Genomic DNA, 25,947 nt, shown 5'->3' on the forward strand with positions numbered 1-25,947 from the left:
GAGTTAAAAGAGTGGGAGTTAAGTAAGTTTTGGCAAATTTCCAGGTTAAATGAGTAAGTTCTGACAAGGGGTATCAGTACTAGATGAACAATATCAATACTTCAAAGTGAAAATAGGTGATATTTGAGTCTGAGTATCGATACTGGATGAACAATATTGATACCGTAAGTTAAAAGCTGATGAATTCTTTAATGAGTATCAATACCGAAGTAGTAGTATCGGTACCATGGGTATCGATACCAATGTTTACGTATCGATACCATTTTTTGAAAAGAATTCCAGAATGTAGAAAGGGTATTGATACCACAATAAGGAAGTATCGGTATTGTACCTTGGGTACCGATACCATTCAAAGTGAAATGGTGAATTAAGTGTTTCATTTAGCATATGTTATTAAGGATTGATTGTAGTCATACAAATTCTGATATTTATACCAATCGTATTAGTGTGTAGATATCGATCGAAAGCAAGTTCAGGACGATTCAAAGACATAAGATCAATCAAGAGTGTTAAATGTTTTGCTTAACTAAGTGAGGCCAAGGTGAGTGCATACTACTATGAAATATGATCATATGGAAAGAAGACTTGCGATGAGTCTATTTCCAATGTTTGATTGCATGATTTCATGAATATAAGTATATTATTGATATGGTTTCTATGTGTACTTGAGTATAAGCATATGTATATATGTTACATGCATTGTTATACATGAGTTATGTGTTACATGTCATCCTATGTGTTACATAATCTATATGGGTATATGAGAATAAGTTATAAGCTAAGTGACCATGATATATGTGAATACATGTCTATGTGAATTGGTATAAATGATAAAGCCCAAAAGTATGTGATATGAGAGCTAAAGGTATAATTGGCATGCCAAGAGTCGAGGGTTCTACCGGTCATTCGGGACAATACTATGTGGTCCTTCGGGACATTTCTATGTGACACTTTGGTACATATTCTATGTAACATCCGCAATACCGGGTTAGTGACCAAATTATAAAGTTTCAGAATTTGGTGACTAAAGTAGAAGAATGAAAGAATTCAATGATTATTTGAATATATATATTGAAGGTTATTTGGTAATTATTAAAGGAAATTAAGGGTATTATGATCATTTGACCAGAAAGATTTTTATAATTTTTTTAAGGTAATATAAACGTGGGACATTTGAGAAGCATCCAGAGTTCTCTGCTCCTTTCTTCTTCTTCATACGTGGGAGAGCAAGGCAAAGGTAAGTTTAATTTCAGTTGGTTAATTCTTAAGTTTTAAGCTTAGTTTTGATTCTTTGGGTATTAAATAAGCTTAAGGAAAGCTTATATGGGATTTAAACAATAAGATAAAGGAATTATGAAGGAATTTGCAATATGAGTTTTAAGATGAAATTTTGATATGGTATGGTTGTTGAAGTTTTAGGGATGAATTTGACTTGTCATCAATCTAATTAAGAAGTATGAAGTGTTAGAATTGGAATTAGAACACATTGAAAATTTGGTATGATTTTTGAATCTCATATGGAATATAGGATTTTGAGGTTTAAGATGAAATAAATGAATATAAATTGGTTTAAGTATGTGTACTAGAGTTAAGAATAAAAAGGGGATGATATATGAAGTGTTTGAGTGGAAATGAAGTAATTTTCGGGTTGAAAATATGATTTCTGGGCAAGGGGAATCGGTACCCATTCAAGGGGAACCGATACCCCTTCAAACGAACAACATTTCCAGAATGTCTGTAGGGAATCGATACCCCCATAGTAGGGAACTGATTCCCCCTAAAGGAAAAATGTGCATATTGGTTTAATAAGTTCGTTTAAGTTGCTAGTATCTAATTACAAGGTGTAGGTATCTAATAATTGTCTTAAAATGTATAATGTAGATTCATAGCCTAAACGAGTTCCGGAATCATTGACAAGTAAGATCGATAAAAAGGGAAGATAAGAGATTGGAATGGACTAGTGAGGCCAGGTGAGTGCATATTAGTATTATATGATGTTAAATGGAAATCAGACTTGCAACAAGTCTATTTCCATAGTAAAATGCATGAATTCATAAATAGAAGTATATACGTGTATGATTTATATGTGTTGACATGTTATTGTATATATGTATTATGGTTGATGTGATATGTGATATGTTATGATGATATAAGAATCTCTTACAAGATATATGATATGAAAATATGATAATGAGCTATGTGAAAGAACTATGAGTTATATGGAAAATATATGCGAACAAGATATGACATCTATGTTTATATGAAACAATGTAAGGTGATATGAGCTGTGTGATATATGATAAAATCATATGAGAAGTGAAAATAATTACATGAAATAGACTAAGTGATTACATGTATGTGAAAGAGAAAACTATATGATACGATCTATGTGATTACATGCAACATATGATATTAGATATATGTTTACACATACATGTGGTATGTGATAGAAGAGAAGGAACATGTGATTATGAGATCAATGATTACACGTACATGTGATACGTGACTGAAAAGAAAAGATATGTGTTTATAAGAGAAAGAATGAATAAGTAATGTGAACTGTTATAAATGATAATGCCCATGTTATGTGATATGAGAGCTAGGGGTATAGTTGGCATGCCAAGGGTCGAGGGTTTACCTATGTTCTTCGGGACATATGGACTGTTTACCTATGTTCTTCGGGACATATGGACTGTTACCTATGTTCTTCGGGACATATGGACTGTTTACCTATGTCCTTCGGGACATATGGACTGATTACCTAGGTTCTTCGGAATCTATGGACTGGTCCTTCGGGACATTGATCGAGCTGTGGTGACAGCATATGTGTGCACAACCTCAATGTACTCACATACCTTAAGTTCTCACTAGTGTACATGGGCTAATAAAGTGATTAAACAAGCATACTGAATGTGATATGTATACGATGGGTTTATAAGTGGTTTGAAATGTGTTACGTGAACCTATGATGTTGTGTGTATAGTGTTTGATTGAAAAGGTTAACAATAAAAGTATGTGATTACATGATAAAATGTTAATGATGAATTATGTGTATGTATGTATTACTGTAATTAATCTGATATGATTTTATATGATACGAAGAATGCATGGAATTGGTATCATGATAGAACAGAACATGCATGTATTGATATATGTTATGAAGTGCATTATAAGTCGTTATGCCTCACTAAGTCTTCGACTTAGCGTGTGATTGTTTCACACGTAGGTTTTGAGAAGAGTAAAGAGTAATGCGGAGCAAGACAGGTCAGTTTTTCTTACCAAATGTCAGATCAGAAAATATATGTACTGTTTATAGAGTGTAGTTGGCATGTAGTCTAAAGATATAAATTGTATGAACTCTGATACATTTTGTAAACGTTTTGAATAAGTTAAATGTTATCAAAGTTTTTAAATTACTCACTATTTTATACGAATAAATATTTGAAAAGTCAATGTGACACGTCGGACTCGTATCCGGGTTGGATACGGGTTGGGGGTGTTACATTTAATGGTATCAGAGCTAAGGTTTAGCCGATTCTCGGTATAAACCGAAGTCCAAAGTGTCATAAAAGGTGTACATGCCAACATAGATTGAAAAATTTCTGATCTGATAGTGTAAGGAATATGTTGTCTTGCTAATAGAATAAGAATAGTTTAATACAGTAGAAAATCCGATCGTGATAATTTCGAAGTAAGTGAAAGGTGATATTCCTGATTGTGATAGCTATTCACCTGCCCTGGCCAGGCAGGATGAAGAGCGGACACCTCAGGAAATGCCTAGTAAGATCAAAAGTTGATTTCAGAAAGCTGAAATCATATCTGAATAATGATAGAAAGTTTTCATCATTTGGAATCGGAAATACGATATAGAGTAGTTTTGTTATTATGTGGATAAGATAGAATATGGTGAACAGGTGTCACCATAAGAATATTAAAAAGATCTAATGACGTGATGAGTACGTATAGAAGAACTCAAGGATAAGTGCATCAGTGACAAGTGTATAAGATGTATAAAGTCAGAGCTTATGAGTTTGAAACGAAGTGATAGTATTGCGCATGAACAAGAATATGTTTATGATAAGGGTTTGCAGTTAAGATGGAAAGAGTTAGCATTGGCTAACTAGAGTATGTGATAAAAATGTACTGGAATTATAAGATTTTAAGATATTGTCAGGATATGATAACCAAATCCGCAATGGATCTGGATACAGTTGCATATTTGGATCATAGTAATGTGGTATAGTAAAGGAAAAGGAAGTAAGAATTTGTATATTTAAGTAAAGCTGAGGATAAGAAGAGTTTGAGAATATGTATATCGATGATCAGATTATAGGACACAGGAAGTCAGAATGTTGAGTTGAGTAAAAGAAATTTCAGGATGTATGAGAATAGATGTGTAATTGATAAGTGAGTAAGCGAATGTTGAGATAATTTAGATTGGAAGGATGTATATGATTGGTATAATAGGGCTTGTGCCCTAGATTGAACAAAAGTATTATCTAGCTGTTAGAGTAAGGTGCTAGAGTTATAAGATTGGAGGAAAGATAAAGTGGAGTTAATTGATTATGATGTGAATTTGAATATAGTTGTATATTCTGAGTAGATAGCTATGATGTAGAAACAGAGATAAGTATTTGCATGGAACCTTCAGGAAGGAAAATACAAGTATAAGAAATGATAAAGAATGAAGTTATGTATAAGAAATGGGTTATCAGAGTATTGAGGATGCAATGAAGATTGGTACATAAAGATGAGTATAAGTGATAAGACAAGAGTATGTGAATATGAAAGGAAATATATGATTTATGTATAAGGAATAAGGAGTAAAGAAATGAAAGGGATTGATTTAAAAGAATCAGATACGATAAATATGGAAGTACAGAGGACAGTTTTGATATAGAGTGATGAGATGAATGTTACTGTCAACGTGATGAGTGACATTATATGGAATTTTAGAAAGGTCAAAGGAAAATGCATAATCGAATGAGAGAAAAGACAACAATGGATTGGTATTACTGGTATTGTTGATATGATAAGCAACAGAGGATGAATGTATAAACGAAAAAGATAGTCGGAAGACTAAAGGATTGAAAAGTAAGTTTCTGATGATGACAAGAAAGAATAAGTCAGGGAAGCAACATAAGAACATTAGAAGATATGTTCTTATTAAGATGTGCAGTGAAAATTCGAGGACGAATTTTTTTAAAAGGAGGGGAGATTTGTAACATCCGCAATACCGGGTTAGTGACCAAATTATAAAGTTTCAGAATTTAGTGACTAAAGTAGAAGAATGAAAGAATTCAATGATTATTTGAATATATATATTGAAGGTTATTTGGTAATTATTAAAGGAAATTAAGGGTATTATGATCATTTGACCAGAAAGATTTTTATAATTTTTTTAAGGTAATATAAACGTGGGACATTTGAGAAGCATCCAGAGTTCTCTGCTCCTTTCTTCTTCTTCATACGTGGGAGAGCAAGGCAAAGGTAAGTTTAATTTCAATTGGTTAATTCTTAAGTTTTAAGCTTAGTTTTGATTCTTTGGGTATTAAATAAGCTTAAGGAAAGCTTATATGGGATTTAAACAATAAGATAAAGGAATTATGAAGGAATTTGCAATATGAGTTTTAAGATGAAATTTTGATATGGTATGGTTGTTGAAGTTTTAGGGATGAATTTGACTTGTCATCAATCTAATTAAGAAGTATGAAGTGTTAGAATTGGAATTAGAACACATTGAAAATTTGGTATGATTTTTGAATCTCATATGGAATATAGGATTTTGAGGTTTAAGATGAAATAAATGAATATAGATTGGTTTAAGTATGTGTACTAGAGTTAAGAATAAAAAGGGGATGATATATGAAGTGTTTGAGTGGAAATGAAGTAATTTTCGGGTTGAAAATATGATTTCTGGGCAAGGGGAATCGGTACCCATTCAAGGGGAACCGATACCCCTTCAAACGAACAACATTTCCAGAATGTCTGTAGGGAATCGATACCCCCATAGTAGGGAACCGATTCCCCCTAAAGGAAAAATGTGCATATTGGTTTAATAAGTTCGTTTAAGTTGCTAGTATCTAATTACAAGGTGTAGGTATCTAATAATTGTCTTAAAATGTATAATTATGTAGATTCATAGCCTAAACGAGTTCCGGAATCATTGACAAGTAAGATCGATAAAAAGGGAAGATAAGAGATTGGAATGGACTAGTGAGGCCAGGTGAGTGCATATTAGTATTATATGATGTTAAATGGAAATCAGACTTGCAACAAGTCTATTTCCATAGTAAAATGCATGAATTCATAAAGAAGTATATACGTGTATGATTATGTGTTGACATGTTTATGTATATATGTATTATATGGTTGATGTGAATATGTGATATGTTATGATGATATAAGAATCTCTTACAAGATATATGATATGAAAATGATAATGAGCTATGTGAAAGAACTATGAGTTATATGGAAAATATATGCGAACAAGATATGACATCTATGTTTATATGAAACAATGTAAGGTGATATGAGCTGTGAGATATGAATATAAAAATATGAGAAGTGAAAATAATTACATGAAAATAGACTAAGTGATTACATGTATATGTGAAGAAACTATATGATACGATCTATGTGATTACATGCAACATATGATATTAGATATATGTTTACACATACATGTGGTATGTGATAGAAGAGAAGGAACATTGATTATGAGATCAATGATTACACGTACATGTGATACGTGACTGAAAGAAAAGATATGTGTTATAAGAGAAAGAATATGAATAAGTAATGTGAACTGTTATAAATGAAATGCCCATGTTATGTGATATGAGAGCTAGGGGTATAGTGGCATGCCAAGGGTCGAGGGTTTACCTATGTATGTTCTTCGGGACATATGGACTGTTTACCTATGTTCTTCGGGACATATGGACTGTTTACCTATGTCCTTCGGGACATATGGACTGATTACCTAGGTTCTTCGGAATCTATGGACTGGTCCTTCGGGACATTGATCGAGCTGTGGTGACAGCATATGTGTGCACAACCTCAATGTACTCACATACCTTAAGTTCTCACTAGTGTACATGGGCTAATAAAGTGATTAAACAAGCATACTGAATGTGATATGTATACGATGGGTTTATAAGTGGTTTGAAATGTGTTACGTGAACCATATGATGTTGTGTGTGTGTATAGTGTTTGATTGAAAATGTTAACAATAAAAGTATGTGATTACATGATAAACTGTTAATGATGAATTATGTGTATGTATGTATTTACTGTAATTAATCTGATATGATTTTATATGATACGAAGAATGCATGGAATTGGTATAACATGATAGAACAGAACATGCATGTATTGATATATGTTATGAAGTGCATTATAAGTCGTTATGCCTCACTAAGTCTTCGACTTAGCGTGTGATTGTTTCACACGTAGGTTTTGAGAAGAGTAAAGAGTAATGCGGAGCAAGACATGTCAGTTTTTCTTACCAAATGTTAGATCAGAAAATATATGTACTGTTTATAGAGTGTAGTTGGCATGTAGTCTAAAGATATAAATTGTATGAACTCTGATACATTTTGTAAACGTTTTGAATAAGTTAAATGTTATCAAAGTTTTTAAATTACTCACTATTTTATACGAATAGATGTTTGAAAAGTCAATGTGACACTTCGGACTCGTATCCGGGTTGGATACGGGTTGGGGGTGTTACATTCTACACGACACTTCGGTGTAATTTATATTAGTTGCGGTGACAACATTTGTGCACAACCTCAATGCACTCACATACCTTAAGTTCTCAGTAATGTACCATGGGCTATTAAAAGAAATAACACATGAATGAACAATGCATAATGTTATATGTTCTTGTTGGTTAAATGCATAATGTTATATATTCTTGTTGATTAAATATATGATGTTTTATGTACATTATGAAAGTATGTGATTATATGTTTCAATATTTCATTTATGCATTGTATGCCTCACTAAGTCAACGACTTAGCGTGTGAGTGATTTTCACATGTAGGTTCAAAGAAGTCGGGAGATCAATATTAGGGCAAGTCAAGACAGCATAGCTCTACAGAAGATCAGATCAGAATTGATTTAAGCTGTATTTTCTTTTGTTATATGTTATTTTGGTTGGCATGTAAATGAAAATTTAAATCAAATATGCTCTTATCAAATTTTGAAAACATACTTGATTATATTTATGTAAATTATTAAGATTTATTTTTAAATTTGAGTATGAATTTTCTATGATTACTTTTATTTAAGGGTTTCACCGCTTTGATATGATATATTGTTCAAATTATTGACTAGTTTTTAAAAGTCAATGTTTTTAAAAGTCAAAGTGACACATTGGATTTGTATCTGGGTCGGATACAAGTTGAGGGTGTTACACTCCTATTAGTAGTTTTATATGTCAAGTTAGAAATGAGATGATTATGATTTGGGTCAAGTTAGAATTTTTGATTAATTTGATTTGATTTGAGAAATATACATCTTTTCATTCGAGTTTGATTTAATTTGAGCTTAGAGAGATTTCATCTAATATAAATTTGATTTAAATTTTGAGATAAAAATTTACATATAATTGAACTCAACTTTACATATAAAAATATTATTTTTATTAGGTAAAATAGGATCTAATTTTAAAATATAAAAAGATTGATATTATAATAATTATTCTTAAATATATAAAAGAAAATTAATTTTTAATCTGAATCAGATCAAAGATTTTTCATTCTAAATTTGAACTTAATTCAATCTAACTCCACATAAACATATATATTTTTTAAATACTATCAATCTTGTTATATCAAATCGATCAAAATCTATCAAACTTGAATCAAATTCCCTATCCTCAGGGACACGCAGAAATATATGTCAAGAGATGCGAACTCAAAAAAATTATATTAAAAATTTAAGAAGTGCGGAGTTATAAATTTTAGGATGTACGAAATTAGAAAATTAATAAAAAGTACAAAAAAAATCTCTAAAATATTAAAGAATTTGATATTTCTAAAGAGTGCAACTGCACTCTAACACTCCTCGATACATTCATGACCATTCTCCATGCACAACTCCCTTAAAATCGAGAATATAATGTTAATATTTCGTGATTTACGGGTCAATACAACGATTGCCAATATAAAACACTAAATAAATCTCTCTCGATAACGTAAATAAAACCAAATTTTTTTCAAAATGTAAGATGATCAAAGAGAGAAGAGATCGTATACCTAAAGAGAGAGAGAGAGAGGAGATGATCGAAGTGTGAATAAAGAAAAAGAAAGGGTGAACTTGTACGCTAATTTGAGGGACCATTGTTCTGTCAGGGAGGAGGGGAGAGTTTTCCAGTGCATGTCGGTGTTGCCCCAAGTGAACCTCATCGGAATTATTTTCAAAATATAAGATCGAGTGTCCATGCATCTCTCCAAAGTGGAGTTGTGGTCCTCACCTGCACTAAAATAAAAATATTGTGAAAAATAAATTGTTTTTTTTTTGCGTAATTTCTTGGTGAATTAAAAACTATGATATGAAGCTCTTTTAATTCAACTCGTATAATTAAAAATTATTGACTAATAGACATAATTTAATATTAAATATTCAATTAACACCAGTTTTAACTTCAAATATGTTATCACGTAGGAGAAATATCTATGTTACATCATAATCATAACCCTTTTTAACTAATTAACAATTTTATTGTTTGCAACGAGCATACGACAGCGTTTCTTCTGAGCATTACCCAATTTGATTAGGGCAGTAAATCATAAATGAGTTGACTGGACTTCAAACTTGACTCCATTCGAAAAGTTTAAAATTAAACTCGATTTATTTTGAAAGTTTATGAATTTAAAATTATCAAGTTCGACTCGAATTTGAATTTAAAAACTAAAGTTCGGCATGAGCTTGATAAAACTTGAATTCCAAACATTATCATATTTAGCTCAATTGAAGTTCGAACTAGAGTTAAATTTTAACTCTAAGTCAAATTCGAACTTGAACCTTAAGTACATAAAAATTTTATGTACGTCTCCTCTCATTAAGAACTCGAGTCGAGTCTCATTTAAATCAAGTGTTGATCGAACTTTGATCAAATCTAACTCGAGTAACTTGTGATACGTCTCCTCTCATTTACATCTTTAAATTCAATAATTAAAAATAAAGCATGAATTGAGTGTATTAATATAAAACAATGCTTTGGTGGAGGAAAACAAAAAGATAGGCAGTTCTGCATCCTGCTGCAGTAATTTCACTATTTTCAAATGTCCATTGTCCAATACAATCATCAAACGCCTGGTCGCATGTTCCTTCTTTTATCCCAGGTTGAAACAGAGAGCTAAGAAATTTAATTATTATCATAAAAAAGTTTGGTGAAATCCATAACTCTTCTGTTTTCCACATGACAAAATTGTTTATGCCATCACACACTGAATTTGCAAAATATACATATTGCCACTCAACTTGCTTTTGAATACATGCTTCATAATAGATTATGTAACATTTCTTTTATTAGTTTGAACAGATTATAAGATAGTATTTGTTGAAAAACTCAATCATTTGATAATAAACACTCAATTATTTCTAAAGACGTTGTTCTCGAACTCGAAACCTCGATAACGCCATCCTTGGATTATGTAGCTTAGGCAAAGGGACAGAGCAAATTACAAGTGCCATGTTCTGCCAGTTACATTAAGGCTAATTTGGACAAAGCAAACGACACCATTGATCCTCCCAAAATCAAAAATTTTGCTTGTTTGATGAATATCATGTATAATTGTATTTATCGAACCACTGGTTGAAAAACAGAAAGTAAATAGTTTTTTTTTTATAATTCGTGATGATTAAGGTGAGGGCTGGGTGTTTTTATTTTTATTTTTTATCTTTTTTTCAATGAATTTTTAAGATCTTAACTGTAAGCGTGAGATCACATGGAATGAGATATGAGAGAATATGCCTCAACCCATGACTTTTTAATCTCCATGAACTCTCCCACCAAATAAAACTCACTCAAATCAGCTTTCAAAATAGAAACCGGAACAAACCTGTCACCCTTCTGTTTGTTCATGAATATAAATATGTTTTATCTTTTTTTCAATGAATTTTTAAGATCTTAACTGTAAGCGTGAGATCACATGGAATGAGATATGAGAGAATATGCCTCAACCCATGACTTTTTAATCTCCATGAAACTCTCCCACCAAATAAAACTCACTCAAATCAGCTTTCAAAATAGAAACCGGAAACAGAACCTGTCACCCTTCTGTTTGTTCATCTGAATATAAATATGTATACCATCTCATCAATTATGTGCCTGTTTTCAGCTTCCTTAAAGCTTTAACTTTTCTGGGTAATTCTTCGTTTTTCTTATCATCCATTGTGTACAGAGAAGAACGGGGAGCGAGCGAGCAAATGAAGACATAAGGGTACATACTGCTTAATTTTTGGTGGGCAGCGACGGTCTTTCAATGATGTTTATTTAGGTGGTGGTGGTTATTTCAGTGACCCAATATAATGACCCATACTCTGTTTCACTCGCACACACTTGATTACTAGCTAGCTAGAGAAAAGGGACCTTATTCTTTGATCAGAAGAAGAAAACATCCCAAGCTTTTTGCATAGGTGCTTGGGCTGAAAGGGAAAGTTGCAGATCTCATTCATAATTTGATATAAAGAGATCTTTCAATGTAAGTTATTCGATCATGGCTTCTGCTTTTGACTTTCTGTTTTTACTTCTTTCTCCTGGGATCGTCTAAATTTGTGCTTTCTTTCTCTGCTACAACACTAAGTTTTTGGACTTCGAACAAGATCACTGTTAGGATCTAAATGGGAAAACAATTCTTCATTTTAGCTTTCGTAAGTGTGGGAGACTGGTAGTAATTATGAGTAAATGCATTTCCTTCTTCCATTATAGATTAGATCCGGCTCTCTTTGCATACCTTCTTTTGTCCATGAATCTGTGAGTAATTTATTTTCAGGCTTAATTTGGTTCACATTGTTGTTAATCTGGCTTTCATTTTCTGTTATTTGAACTCTGAGTTTGTTCAATGGTCATACTTACTCAATTACTTGATTAATTTATTGTCAAATCATGGTCAATCAGGAATAACTAACGAGCAATGAGGAAATGCAAGCAATTTAAACTATGAGTTAGTCATTCATATTAAAGTCTAAAACCATTTCTTTTCAGATGGTGAATGTACTTTTGGTAGTTACATTTTTGAGTCATATTACATGGGCTGTCAAGGGCAGCTCACATTGCAAACAGACAGAAACCTGGGAGATTCATCCTCACAGTGTCGCTATTACTGAATTCGGGGCGGTTGGAGATGGTGTCACTCTCAATACGAAAGCCTTTCAGAATGCCATCTTCTACCTCAATTCGTTTGCTGACAAAGGTGGGGCCAAGCTTTTTGTCCCAGCTGGCCGGTGGTTGACAGGAAGCTTCGATCTCGTCAGTCACCTGACATTGTGGTTAGATAAGGATGCGGTAATTCTTGGATCAAAGGTGAATCTTTTGCTTACTTCAGAACAGCATTAACCCATATATGTTGAAAGAACATTGCAACTTAGTTACATGGTCTTTCCTGTGATCCATTCTGGCTTAGAAATTTGGTGGTATTCCGGATTTAACCTGTTGTTTCAGTGATATAAAATCATCTTTTATTGTTTCAGAATCCTGATGATTGGCCAGTTGTTGATCCTCTGCCTTCCTATGGCCGAGGTAGGGAGTTACCTGGAGCAAGACATCGAAGCCTCATATATGGTTACAATTTGACCGATGTGATCATAACAGGTTAAGTAGCATCCGATGGAAAATCATCTTCCTTTATCATTTTATTTCTATCCTTGATGCCAATGCTTTCCCATGCAGGTGACAATGGAACTATCGATGGCCAAGGCAGTGTTTGGTGGAACTGGTTTCAAAGTAAAACTCTGAACTATACTCGGCCCCATTTGGTTGAGTTGATGAACTCAACTGGGGTTTTAATCTCAAACTTGAATTTCTTGAATTCTCCATTTTGGACAATCCATCCGGTATACTGCAGGTTAGTGGTCCTCGTTAATTAATATTAGCATGCTCTTCAAATCTTGCAGTAAAGTTGTGACTTTTATTTTCTCGATGCACAGCCGCGTCACAGTCCGGAATGTCACAATTCTGGCTCCTCTGGATTCACCAAACACGGATGGGATCGATCCAGGTGAATTCTTTATGCTAACCTGGAAATTTTGTTCGAATTATCAAAGTCTTGAACTATTCACAACATTCTACTGAATACATGCAGATTCTTCTGATGATGTGTGCATTGAAGACTGTTACATTAGCACCGGGGATGATCTAATTTCCATCAAAAGTGGGTGGGATGAGTACGGAATTTCATTTGGCCGCCCCAGCACAAATATTATCATCCACCGGCTCACTGGCCACAATCGAAACGGCTCTGGGATTGCAATTGGAAGTGAGATGTCCGGAGGTGTTTCTGAAGTTCATGCAGAAAACCTTTATTTTTTCAATACAAGCACGGCTATCATAATAAAGACTGCTCCTGGAAGGGGTGGTTATGTGAGAAATATCTATATATCAGATGTTACCTTGGTTGGTGTAGACACAGCTATAAGGTTCAATAGTAATTTTTCCGAGCATCCAGATGATTTTTATGATCCAAATGCTCTCCCTGTAATAGAAAGGATCACTGTTAAAGACGTCAGAGGAGATAACATAAAAGTTGCAGGCCTCCTCAACGGCATAGAAGGGGACAGTTTTCGTCATCTTTGCTTATTGAGTATTACTCTAAACGTAACCTCGGAGTCTCCTTGGAACTGCTCGTACATTCAAGGGTACTCTGCCTTGGTTTCCCCAGAAACTTGTGAACCTCTAAAGGAAAGCATCTACCCCAAGCATTATTCTGATTGTTACTATCTATCGAATCATTTGCATAGTTCAGGTAATCAAAACAGAAGTTCTTGGTTTGGAATTTTGAATTTTTTTAGTACAGAATTTTTATTCTTGCCATTTCTCAACACAACAGCCCGTCGTCACCTCACCAGGGAAACGATGGCCAACATACAAAGTTGACTGGATTAGCTTGTGGTTGTCCATTTGTTAGAGAGATTGTTTCTTGTAAGTTTGTTTGCAGTAAGAAATAATTGAGTGATTTGTTAGAAAAATTAAGCTTGTCTTTCAAAGGCATTTTCCAACTCTTTCTTGGCTTGTTACAAATTTTGGCAAGAACAAGTTGTTCAAAAAGCTCAATGAAAAGAGAATCACATAAATATTTACGTATAATGTGTCACCGTTCAAGTTGCTTTACTGTGACTGTGGTCTAGCCGAACCAGTTTCCTAGAAACATGCATCTTGGTATGAAAGGGAAAGACACTTTCCTTGCTCTGGAATGATGTGGAGAAAGTTCCGAAGCAAGAATAATACGAAAACGACATGCTAGACCCATGTTTTGTTTGTGAAAACTGTAGCTGTATTTCACTAATTGAAGATTGAATTGAAAAATCCATAAAAGATTTGAAAAAAAGAAGATAAAATCGAAGGAGATTGAGATGTTTCATCAAGAATGCACACAAACAGTCCAATGAATCTTTTTTTTTCTCAGAGGCTGAGAACCTTAAATTGAAATGATTTTTCTTTATCTGGGAGATGCCTCACTACCATCTTTCTTTATAACAGAACATAAAACCTGCCTTGAAATGTATGTTTCGAGCTCCCTGGAAACCTCAGTTAATTTCAGATCGAAATTGCTCCTATACTTTTGTTTTGGTGACGGCATAACGCTAGAGAACATTGTAGGAGATCCTGAAAACCGACGCCTTGGACTAGTAAGCCCTACCGGTGAACCAGGTAGTTTGGCTTTGGAGATGAGAGGCGTTGTTCCTGAATTGGCCATGTTCCTTTCAGGGTTCAGGAGTGGCCCACGTTTTGTCTCCAGTGGTAATGGCTTCAATGGATCAAGTTCCACCTCCGGCTTCTGCATCCTAAGCCTTTCTCTAGCCTTCTCTGCTGCTAGAACAGCTTTGTCCCTACTAAGACTTATCAGTTTCCAAGGGTCAATGCTTACATGGAACCCTTGTTTCTTGCTGGTTAAGGTGGAAGCTTCAGGATCTCCATCAATTCTTATGGACAATCTCGATGAGTTCTGAAATCGAACAGACCAGTTAGATGGACCTGCTCAAATTCTTTTAGATACACTTCCTAGATGAAAATGTCTTGTTTTTATGTACCTGACTTCCCTGTCCTCTGCATATAAACCTTGATATAAAAGATGGTTTTTCAGGTGAATCTAAATCCAAACTATCATCCGAAGAAACATCCGATTCGTCAAATGGATCTAGTGTAAATTGGTTCTCCTCCTCCTTCATTGCCATTATATAATAATATGTTCTCATTCCCTGTAAAAACAATCACCGCAATGGTTAAATTGCAGAGATAGTGACAACTTGAATCCTCTACAAAGGAAACGTAAAGAAATTTGCATGTGACATTCTCAGAATTGTTATGATTACAAATGGTTACCCGGCGAAGATGACAGAATATCGAATGAAAATGACTCGTAAACTGACAATGGAAAAGATAAAATTTACTTACCTTTCTTATAAGAACAACATGAAAGAAGAAAAGCTGTCCCATTGCAGCTGAACCATAAGCTGTAAATAAGGCCAACAATAACTGCAACAATTTCCAAGAGTTCAGAGCAAATTCATACAAGAAGTTGAGATATTTGATTTTCAAAGTAAGCAAGAGATGCCAATATTTACTGTTATTGTGGCAAGAACTTCTCTTGGGAACTCTATATACAGCCTCTTCTTCAGCTCCTTCCCAATTCCCTTCTTATCTACAAAGCACCTAACAAATATGGCAATGGCAGTTCCTCCTTCTAGGATTAGCTGTAAGTATTTGATTTGATAGTCAGGGTAAACAGAATTAAACTTGCTTTCTATTCTTTTGGAGGAAATTAGGGGTATTTCAAACCACTTACCATTAACAAGACAAAGATCATTAGAAGAATGAATGTTGTATAATTTCTTTTCCCTACACAGTTGTTCAACCACTAACAGATGATAAAACAAGCAAATCTATATCAACAGACACATAAATTGCTTTCTCAAATACATGCAGAAAACTGAAAAAACAAAAGGAACAAACTTTGAAGGCGGAAATTGGTCCTTACCCTGCAATGATGATCAAAGCCTTGGACACACCGGTTGCAAGTCCTACAATGCTTGCTATGCTTTTTCACCTAAGATAAACCACAGAAAGATGTAAAAGACAAGAAAAGAAAAGAACCGATCTAATTTCTGGAGAAAAAAATGGAATTGTTCACATCACAAAAGGCAAACCTCAAAATCACAGAGAGAACAATAGGATATGTCATCCTCTTTAAGTTCAGGAGAAATTGCATCATCCTTAATGACAAGGGGAAATGGTAGTAATGGTTCCATTTGGACATTGGTTTTGAGAGGATCCAGATACTTCCTCCTTATAAAAGTCCTTAGAATCTTCTTCTCTAGCCTCCTAAAAGATCTTACAACAATCTGGGTCAATATGAACCCATAATTTAGCTTCAAGACCCCTTTAGATTTTCCTCTTTTCTTCTTCCTGGAGCTGGTTTTATCAGTAGGATCAATAGCAGTACACCTAATAAACAGGAACATGACTGAGAGTGCCTGGAATTTTTCAACAAAAAAAAAAGCAAGTCAACAGCGCACTCCCGTTGATTGGAAAAAGTTCAAAAAATTTGATTGAGAAGATTACCACGAAGGAGAAGAGAGTTGTGACAGTGATCTCAGCGGTTCTGTTTCCGAGAAGAAGGCCTAAAAATGTATAAAAGGCCACAACAAGAAAACTGTATATTGCCATTCCCACCATCTGCAAAAATCCCAGCATTTTGATTCAATTCAAAGTATCATCCCAACGAATTCATCAGAAAAAAGGTTTAAGAAATCGTTTGAATTACCTGTAAAGGATGGAAAGGCCGCTGCCAACCATGGCGTCTCATGATCCTCATAGCCATAAAACTTCAACGTTCTCGAACCCAAGAAAAACAACAGATTTTTTTTGTGGGCGTTGGATAAAATTAAAATAAATTAAACGATTTAGCAACCAACATCCATAGATAGGAACTGGAAGTTCTAAGCGGAAACTTCTTCTTTGTTAGATATTCTGTGCTTTTAATATTTCTCTCGAAGTTCACGCTTAGCTTGAGAGAAGAAAAGATGTTTGGCTCTTACCTCCCAACGGTCGACTTCTGATAAGGAAATTTGAAATTCTTTTTCTTTTCCTTTTTGTTTTGAAATTAAGGCGGTTTGAAATTTGAACGGCGATCGTAGATGTAGATCAAGTCTCTTAGTTCATCTGGCGGCTGTGATTCATTTTCATCGTTTACTTTTTCCATATTTGGGGGCGCTCAGAAGACAAATATCTTGTGTGGGGACCATTACGCTCATTCCATGGGCCAGCCCAGCAGCCGTAATTATTATAATCTCTATGATAATGAACTGGCGAGTTGAAACTTTGGGAAGCCCTCAACGTTTTAGCCAATTAAATACAAGCCCAAAGCTACAAAACTCGAAATAAATTTATTAGCTGAAAATTTCAAATGAAACTAAAGTATTTAGTTAGATGATGTTATTTTATGGAATATATCGATGAATATATTAAATATTGATGATTGAAAAAAAACATATAAACTCGAGCGAATGCATGCATGTAGTTTCACTCTATCTCTTCATATAAACTTCATTTAATTATGGACAAAGCAAAGTCATTGATCAAACTGCACGTCCGATCATAATGGCATATTAAATGGCGCCTGGGACTACCTATTAATTGATCTTAAAAGAGATGGACGCTTCTCTCGATTTGGCTATTTAAGCTTTTTCCAAAAAGATGAAGACATATCCTGAGCTAGTTAGTGGAGGAGGTGGTGCAAAGACTGTGGGAGCTGTGGTGATCCAGGAAGATTATGGACCCCGTTGGAGAAACTGTTATTCCCATCGTTGTTACTTGTTGGTGCTCCATAACTCTCAAAATAGTCGGATCAGAAGCAATGGCTGCGGAAACTGTTTCAAAATCAACAATAGAAGCAGGTCGTTACCATGACTGCATCGTCGACAATGCAGATAGCTTGTTTGGAGCGAACATAGGGTGCCCTAACATCTGTGGATGATAACCGTGCAAAAGTAACGGAAATATAATCTTACATTTGGTAAACTAAATTACCCATAAAATACAACGGTGGTGTATTATAATCACAACGACCACTCGTGCCCCGGCCCCTCAGCTTGGACATATGATCACTACCGTTATTTTTTTAACACTGCAATACAATAAATTGGCTCGGCAAGCTACCGATTGAAACTCTTTAACACGCTTCCATCAACTATAAATTGAAATATTGTATTGCGGCGCTTAATAAAAAAAAACCCATCACAATAGTGAAAAGATTTACGACCGAAAGACAAAACCGATGGTCGTCACCCATTCATTTTAGTATGCCAACGTAACATGCAAAATCATGTTAGAAAGATGAGAAGTTATAATATTATGTTCCAATTCTTAATTCATGATGCCTCCCCCAATTCTAATAAAAAAATTCCTAAAGCAATCAAGAAACTAACAACAAGACCCTACCCAACTTTTTAGCTGAAGAGATACTACCCAACAATAGATTTCTTCATTTGCAGCCTGACGACTTAAGTTCCAATATTAATTGTATGCATAATTTGACAGGAATTCCTCCACTTCGGCTGCAGCCTTGTAAGCTCCTTCCACACATCGTCCTAATGCCACACCAGAGACATAGTTGCCCCCAAGAAACAGGCCATGGAATCCAGAATCTCTGAGAGCAGTTTTTGCAGTATCAAGGAGATCCAAATGACCAACTGAGAACTGTGGAATAGCTTTTGGTCATACTCTCACACCCAAAACAAAAGGATCCTTTGCATTAGGATTTATTAGCATTTTTCTCAAATCGTGATCAACTGCTTCTACAAGTTCCCCTTCAGTCTGAAGAAGAAAAAGCAGAGCATCAATCAGAATTTAAAAATATAACCATATTAAGGGGAAAAGAACAAACTTCAAGAATAAGTTTCTAGTCTCTAGAATTAGAAAAATGTGCATAATACACATCAAACCAAAAGGAAGAGTAGTTCATGAACAGAATCATGCAAATATTTAGATGATCTACACATTCCTAAAACAAGCCACTTCATTTCAGCAATGAATTCCGAATCATGGAAAGCATTATTTTTAGGTTCATAATACACATCAAACCAAAAGGAAGAGTAGTTCATGAACAGAATCATGCAAATATTTAGATGATCTACACATTCCTAAAACAAGCCACTTCATTTCAGCAATGAATTCCGAATCATGGAAAGCATTATTTTTAGGTTCATGTGACAAATCATGGTTGTGATAAAAGTTGGAACTGTCAATGATCTTCACCATCTTATATGAAACACTTACTTGCAGACTAGTTAGTCCATGATCATACAGGTTCTTTATATCCTCTAGTGGACTACAACTACAAATTTGTTTTTCTGCATATAGTGCACGAGGCCATCTACATTTACCATAATGTGTACTTATCCATAACTGCATTTTCTTTAAAAATAAAACAAATCCTATATCTTAAACGATGTCTACCTTAGACAAAATTCCAGGGTTGGTAGCTCCTCCAATGTAGTTCAAAAGCAATACCCGGCCAGGTGGAGCTCGGTTGGGGAAAAGTGATGAACTGTATATAGTCCCTGCAAGATTTTTGTACATCAATCAAATTTCTCAAAACAAACTGTTACTGCAAACAACAATCAGCATAATAATAGGCTACATTACTTTCAGGAATTATAGAGTTACCTAAAGTTTCAATTCCTTGGCTGCGAGGGTGCAACTGGCCAAACCCTTAAGTTCACCATCGATCAAGCGATCTTTTCGAATAGCTTATTAAGGATATGAGATTGTGACTGACGCCACTGGAGGGTAATAAAATTGTATTAGTGCATCTGCAGCTGCAGCCTACAAAGAGAATGCAAAAATGGATAAAAGACTGAAGTAATAGTAAAATTCTAAACTAAATTAGGAAAGAACTAGAACATGGCCTCAATAACTCTTTTAGGCAATCATTTCCTTCAGACATTTTCCCTTTGTTGATAAAAGTATTTTTTTAAGGCATGAATACACATTACTGGTATACCAGGAAAGTAGTAGAGATCCACCAACAAAAGGAGCATACATGGAACATTTCTAAAGAAACTGGACTCACATAAAGCTGAATATCTAAAACGATTTAGCATGCTGGCAGACCACATAAAAGATGCACAATTCAGCAGTCCAAACGAGGCCAATATGCATTCTATCAAATTTGGGAGAAGTATATACTTCACTCAGAATTCAAACGGAGCAACATAAAGGACTGAACCTTCCATGCTAGATATTAACCACATTCATAAACGGACGTCTAGCAAGGAGCAGGAAGATATTGAATTATACCGAGAGAGGATGCAACAAGTTACTGGCAACATGAGATGGAATGGCCATGACAACACTTCTACTCTGAAGAGAGACTATTCCTTCTGGTGTTTCATATGTCAAGCTATACCCTCCACTTCCTAATTTGGTTATATTGGAGAGCTTCCATGATAGTTTTACATTTCTACCCAAACTGCCAGGTCAAGACAACTAATTAGGATCCAGACTCCTGAAATGTAAAGATGGGCACAGAAGCACGTTGAAACTTTCAAACCACTACAGTGGCTAAATCATAACTAGAACAGTGACAGGGCAACCTAGTAGCAATTGCCTCAGGCAGCATGGCAAGCCCCTTCCTAAAAGATCCAACTGTTTGGCCCTTGGGCTTTGGTAGATGCTTGTAAGATAACCAATTAGTGCGATGATTATAAACATCATGAAATAATCAAATAAGAAGCCTAGTATGTTCATAATTACGGGTCTCTGGGTGGCTTAGGTGTCTTATTTCTCTCCTGGATTGTCTGGAAAGTGCCACCAATGATGCTACCACCAATCTCTTCAAGCTTCCATACCCGTCCAAAAGCCGCTTTCATGCTTAACTTTGACGGATCCCCAGCATAAACACCTGCAGCAATAACAGTTTTTGAGGTATAACAATCGTGAATTGATTAAAAGAGATAAAATGAATTTAAATATAAGTTCTAAGGTTCGAGAACCTCTAAATTGAAAAATGCTAAATTTAAAGGAAGTGGTTCATTGCAAAATGAGACAAATAAACCAAGAATAAAAGACACTGATTATCAGAACCTGAACAAAAGGGTTCAATCAAGCGTTCAAAAACCTCGGCACCAAGATTATGACGCACAAACTCCTCCACTGATTCTTCATGACCCTGTCACCTTTGCCAAAAGTCTTACCATATGAGAAACTTCAACATATAAAAACAGTTTGCAAATACAAGAATGCCACACACTTCTGATGTATAACCAAACAAATGAAAAAGATTATAAGAAAGTGAAGAGAACAAACTGGAGGAGGAGGACGAATGCCGATAGCACCAAATCCAGCCCTAAGTTTTCCACCAATGCTCATCAGATCAAAAAACGGTAAGTCGATTGGCTTGGCGGGTACAGGCCTTAGTATCCCATCCCATAGTACAAATCGCGGCGCATCAGGGTCACCTAAAACTAAATCGTCCTTCAATCCACTATCCACCTATAACAATAAGAACACGTTTATATGGATACTAACATAATTAGTAAACCTGAAATTCCTGGTGCAATGAAGTACAATTGAGCAGCAAAAAATAAAATCATTCGCATAATTAATTACAGGAAATGTAATTCAGCAAAATGCTGATTAAGAGAAACCTACCGCCATGGTCAGAATAGGATCGGATGGCTGGAAACTGTTGGGTCCTTCTTCCCACAGATACCCATCTCTCACAACGGTACTGATGTTGCCACCGATTCTGTCTTTGGCGAGAGCTTGAGCAATGCATAGTCCACTGAAGCCACCTCCTACGATCACGCAATCCGCGATGGATGATTCTCCGCCATCGATTTTTGAAGCGGAAATTGTGGGGCCCTCGGCGACGGAGCATCGGAGCTTGAAAGGTTTATGAGAGCGCGGCGGAAGTTGGTGGTTGGGTTTGGAGAAAGGGGAAACGAAGGTCGACGACCGGAGAAGAGAAAGGCCCATCAGAGCTGTCGTGGTTGGAGCGGGAAGGAACAGAAATGGCCGTAATTAAAGCAACGAGCGATTGGAAGTTGAAAGTACGACTGCGGCGAGATTATGCTATCTTCAAGAGGGAAAATCTAGTATGATACTCACACGTCTGAGTTGGTTCAATTTTTACTCTATTTCTTTGTTTTGGTAACCTCTCAAATTATGCAAGTATTTTTATCATTTTTATCCAGGTCAAAAAATAATATATAATTATTATTAGGGTAAAGTATAGTAATGGTTATTAAATTTTTCTAAAGCTTTCATTTAGGTCCCTAAACTTTTAAAACTTACAATACAATCCCTCAATATTTAGTCTGTTTGCAATATGGTCCTCCAACAGTTACTTTGGGATCATATTGCAAACGGACTAAATGTTGAGGGACTATGTTGGGATCATATTGGGATCATGGTTGTGATAAAAGTTTTAAAAGTTAGGGAACCTAAATGAAATATTTAGAAAAGTTTAGTGACCATTACTATACTTTACCCTAATTTTAACTATTAGCGAAAAAAATGATATTTGTCCTTTACACTATAAATACACGTATTTTTTTTATATCTTCTTCTTCGCCATAAATGCAACTTCCATAGTCGCGTGTTTTCTTCTTCTTCCTACTCCTCCTCCATCATAAATGTAATCATCACCTCCACATCCATATCCACCTAAACTACTCTCACTAAGACCACCACCATACAAACCAAAGCGACTAGAATAACCAAATGATGGATATGCATAAAATCCATAAAAACCATAACCGCCACCAAACCCCCCATAGCCACCTCCACTGTAACCACCATAATCTCCAAATCTACTGCCAAACAAGAGAATGAACATGACAAAGAGATAAACAAATCTCTCATTGAATTGCTTTCTTGATTTGCTTGATAGCAGAATGAGAGCTAGAATGGGTTTGAGGAAATAATGGGAGAATGGAAAACTCAATGTAGAGGAGAGGACTGAGGAGATCATTAATGATATTTTTCTTGTAGTTTATGTTAGTTGGTAGAGGTGAGTGCGACTTAAGAATGGAAACTAAGGCTGTGATGGGTTGTTAATGAAAGTGAAGATGATAGTTGATGGGACAAAATGCTATTTACCTTTGTTTTTGCAATGTTGAAGTTACCTTACAGGGCAGAGCTTTTGGGCGGATATAGTGGATTTGGATAGAGCTTTTGGTCCTAGCGGTCTGTTTTTCACCGGCGATGGAACTGTTTTTCAAGTGTGGAAATAGACAGAACCAGTTGCCATATCATGATGCCTTGCAGCATTTTATAACATATTCATCAATATGTATTTTTGGTGTTATTATTTTATTTTGTTCTTCCTTCCAGGGAGGTTTTTCGGTTCACAGGAGAAATCGTGGTTCGGAGAAAACAATTATACGTTCCTGGTTGAATGTTTAGTAGCACTGAGACACTTCACCTTAAAGTGTGCCATAAAGTTCATAGAAATAACACACAACATGCAGCTGTGTGATCGCTGATGATTCCGTTTTTTTGTTAATGGGTTAACGACGAATGTACCATAACTGAATGAATCAATAACTTAAAAGATTAAAATCATTCTTTTTTTAACTGGTGACAAAAATCAGACAGATAAAAAAAATATAGGGACCATCAGTAAATTTTACCCTTTTATTAATGTATTAATTTATTTTTTATAGGGACCATCAGTAAATTTTACCCTTTTATTAATGTATTAATTTATTTTTTTATTACTTTAAAATAATTAAAGGGTAAAGTATAGTAATGGTCACTGAACTTTTCTAAACCTTTCATTTAGGTCCCCCAACTTTTAAAACTTGCAGTACAATCCCCCAATATTTAGTCCATTTGCAATATGGTCCCCTAACAGTTACATCGAGGACCATATTACAAACGAACTAAATGTTGAGGGACCATATTGAAAACGGACTAAATGTTGGGGGGATTATATTGTAAGTTTTAAAAGTTGAGGGGCCTAAATGAAAGATTTAGAAAAGTTAAGTGACCATTACAATACTTTACTATTATTATTATTATTACTTAACCTAAGACAACTAAACTATACCTAAACCACTAAATTAGCACCAAATCAAACCAAATACTCACTCAAATCTCACTTAGATCACTAAAACAATATAAAAATCAAGCCCAACTCTACCACTACCCTTTACCACCACCATGAGGCAATTGGAAAAATTATAAATAGGAGGGTGCAGCCATTCGTTGAGGGGAGGATGAAAAAATAAATTGGGAGACAGATCTGGGTTTAAGGGCTAATAGCAACTTTGGTCCTCATAGCTCTGTAATCTCACATGCATGTTCTTCAATGTTTGGGGTAAATCACAGTTTGGTCCATGCCCTCATAATATCACCGTGTGTACACCATGCATATAATGAAATTATTTTCTCTTGATTCGATCCTCGATTTTTTCTTGTATTTCATTTTAGTCACTAATTATTAGTTTTGCCTTATTTTTATTTATTTACTTTTGAGATGAGTATTTGAAATATTTTCATTTTTAGTCATTATAATTTACGTTTTGACCTGGCTTTTTATAATGTTTGCATTACGATCCATTAGTATTTCTTTTATATATTACTTTCGTATGAATATATATATAATGTCTTATATCACACAAATATGGGTGCTACTTGTATGTATTAATGTTATGTGCAGTATACTTTATATAGATATATATTATTTTATGTGTAATATTATATGTGCTTAGTATAATCATTGTTGCGCATTTTATGTATATATGTGTAGACATTTATTTTCGTTCGGTGTTTTTTTATGTAGCATAATTTTTAATATAGCTTTTGAAAATATATAGTATATAGTTTTTAAAATAATTTTGAAAACATATAATTATGGTTTATTTTATAATTAATGTTTAGCCCTTTTAGTTTTTATTAATATTATTTTAGTCTCTTAAGTTCACATTTTTTTTGTTTGAGTTCTTTAAAGGATTGTTTTGTTATTTTAATATTTCAAACCCTTGTTTTTGTTGTTTGGTACTTTAAATTTATGATTTTGCTATTTTAATCTTTTAAGTTCATGTTTTTAAGATTTCTTGTGTTAAAGGATTTTCTCTAATTAATTAATTCGAAGCAAATTAATCAATGTTCAATAAATGGATCATATTTTAACTTGATATTTGATTCAGGATTTCCACTATTACGACAATGAGTAAGCGACAGAGTACCAATTTTGGGCGTTGTGGGGTGCTAATCATTCCCCACGCGTAACCGACTCCCGAACCCGTTTTAATCGAATCTTTGGTAAACGCATACTAACTTTTGTCTTAAAAAAATGATTTTTATTAAAATTGTTTTTTAAAAGGCATTTTTAGGTATTCGACCTACCTAACCCAAAGGTCGATGGCGACTCTTTTCAATTTTATCCAATTTAATTCAAAATCACCATTTTCCAAAATTAAAATCATAATTCTTTTTAAAACAATAAAATAATTGTTCCACCTTAAAAAACGGTTATGACAACTTGGCAACTCCACTGGGGATTTTTTTTAGAGTTAGGTTGTAACTCGCTTACACATTGTCGTTTGGTGGAAATTATGAGTTCGAGTCTTTAGTTAACTTATGATCCTTTTATTGAAGTTTTTAATTGCTTCATTTTATTATTGTCTTACTAACATTTTTATCTTTGTTTTCAGCTCAGTTCAAGTTTTTGTTGAGTTGTTTTGTTTTCCTCTTGAGTCAAAGGTTTG

General features: G+C 34.5%; 2 protein-coding genes and 1 pseudogene across 3 annotated transcripts; 1 reads left to right on the forward strand and 2 right to left on the reverse strand.

The window, feature by feature from the left end:
* The first annotated feature begins 11,115 nt into the window (after nt 1–11,115).
* On the forward strand, nt 11,116–14,200 carry LOC120136407 (probable polygalacturonase). 2 transcript variants are annotated; one of them, XM_039152459.1, is made up of 7 exons: nt 11,116–11,714; nt 12,218–12,535; nt 12,703–12,823; nt 12,902–13,076; nt 13,159–13,229; nt 13,314–13,973; nt 14,058–14,200. In XM_039152459.1, the coding sequence occupies exons 2-7, from the start codon at nt 12,218–12,220 to the stop codon at nt 14,102–14,104; spliced, it is 1,392 nt and encodes a 463-aa protein (XP_039008390.1). In that variant the 5' UTR covers nt 11,116–11,714; the 3' UTR covers nt 14,105–14,200. The 2 variants fall into 2 exon arrangements, with proteins under 2 accessions (XP_039008390.1, XP_039008389.1); XM_039152458.1 differs by having other exon boundaries at nt 13,314–14,200.
* A 294-nt stretch (nt 14,201–14,494) lies between these two features.
* LOC120136391 (protein S-acyltransferase 18-like) lies at nt 14,495–17,150 on the reverse strand. Its single transcript, XM_039152433.1, has 9 exons — nt 16,992–17,150; nt 16,790–16,903; nt 16,375–16,701; nt 16,206–16,274; nt 16,014–16,085; nt 15,793–15,921; nt 15,623–15,703; nt 15,259–15,426; nt 14,495–15,173 (listed from the first exon to the last, which is right to left on the reverse strand). The coding sequence occupies exons 1-9, from the start codon at nt 17,046–17,048 to the stop codon at nt 14,667–14,669; spliced, it is 1,524 nt and encodes a 507-aa protein (XP_039008364.1). The 5' UTR covers nt 17,049–17,150; the 3' UTR covers nt 14,495–14,666.
* A 1,330-nt stretch (nt 17,151–18,480) lies between these two features.
* LOC120136343 lies at nt 18,481–22,248 on the reverse strand (annotated as a pseudogene).
* Nucleotides 22,249–25,947: the final 3,699 nt, after the last annotated feature.

This window comes from Hibiscus syriacus, unplaced genomic scaffold (assembly GCF_006381635.1).
Source record: "Hibiscus syriacus cultivar Baekdansim isolate YM2019G1 unplaced genomic scaffold, ASM638163v2 tig00110627_pilon, whole genome shotgun sequence".
NCBI classification, from domain to species: Eukaryota; Viridiplantae; Streptophyta; class Magnoliopsida; order Malvales; family Malvaceae; genus Hibiscus; species Hibiscus syriacus.

Coding starts and splice junctions, on each gene's coding strand:
- LOC120136391 (XM_039152433.1), bottom strand. CDS start 17,048: ATGGCTATGAGGATCATGAGACGCCATGGTTGGCAGCGGCCTTTCCAT. Junction 16,904..16,991: donor GGCCTTTCCATCCTTTACAG/GTAATTCAAACG, acceptor GGATTTTTGCAG/ATGGTGGGAATGGCAATATA. Junction 16,086..16,205: donor GCTTTGATCATCATTGCAGG/GTAAGGACCAAT, acceptor ATCATCTGTTAG/TGGTTGAACAACTGTGTAGG.
- LOC120136407 (XM_039152458.1), top strand. CDS start 12,218: ATGGTGAATGTACTTTTGGTAGTTACATTTTTGAGTCATATTACATGG. Junction 12,824..12,901: donor GACCGATGTGATCATAACAG/GTTAAGTAGCAT, acceptor TTTCCCATGCAG/GTGACAATGGAACTATCGAT. Junction 13,230..13,313: donor CACGGATGGGATCGATCCAG/GTGAATTCTTTA, acceptor GAATACATGCAG/ATTCTTCTGATGATGTGTGC.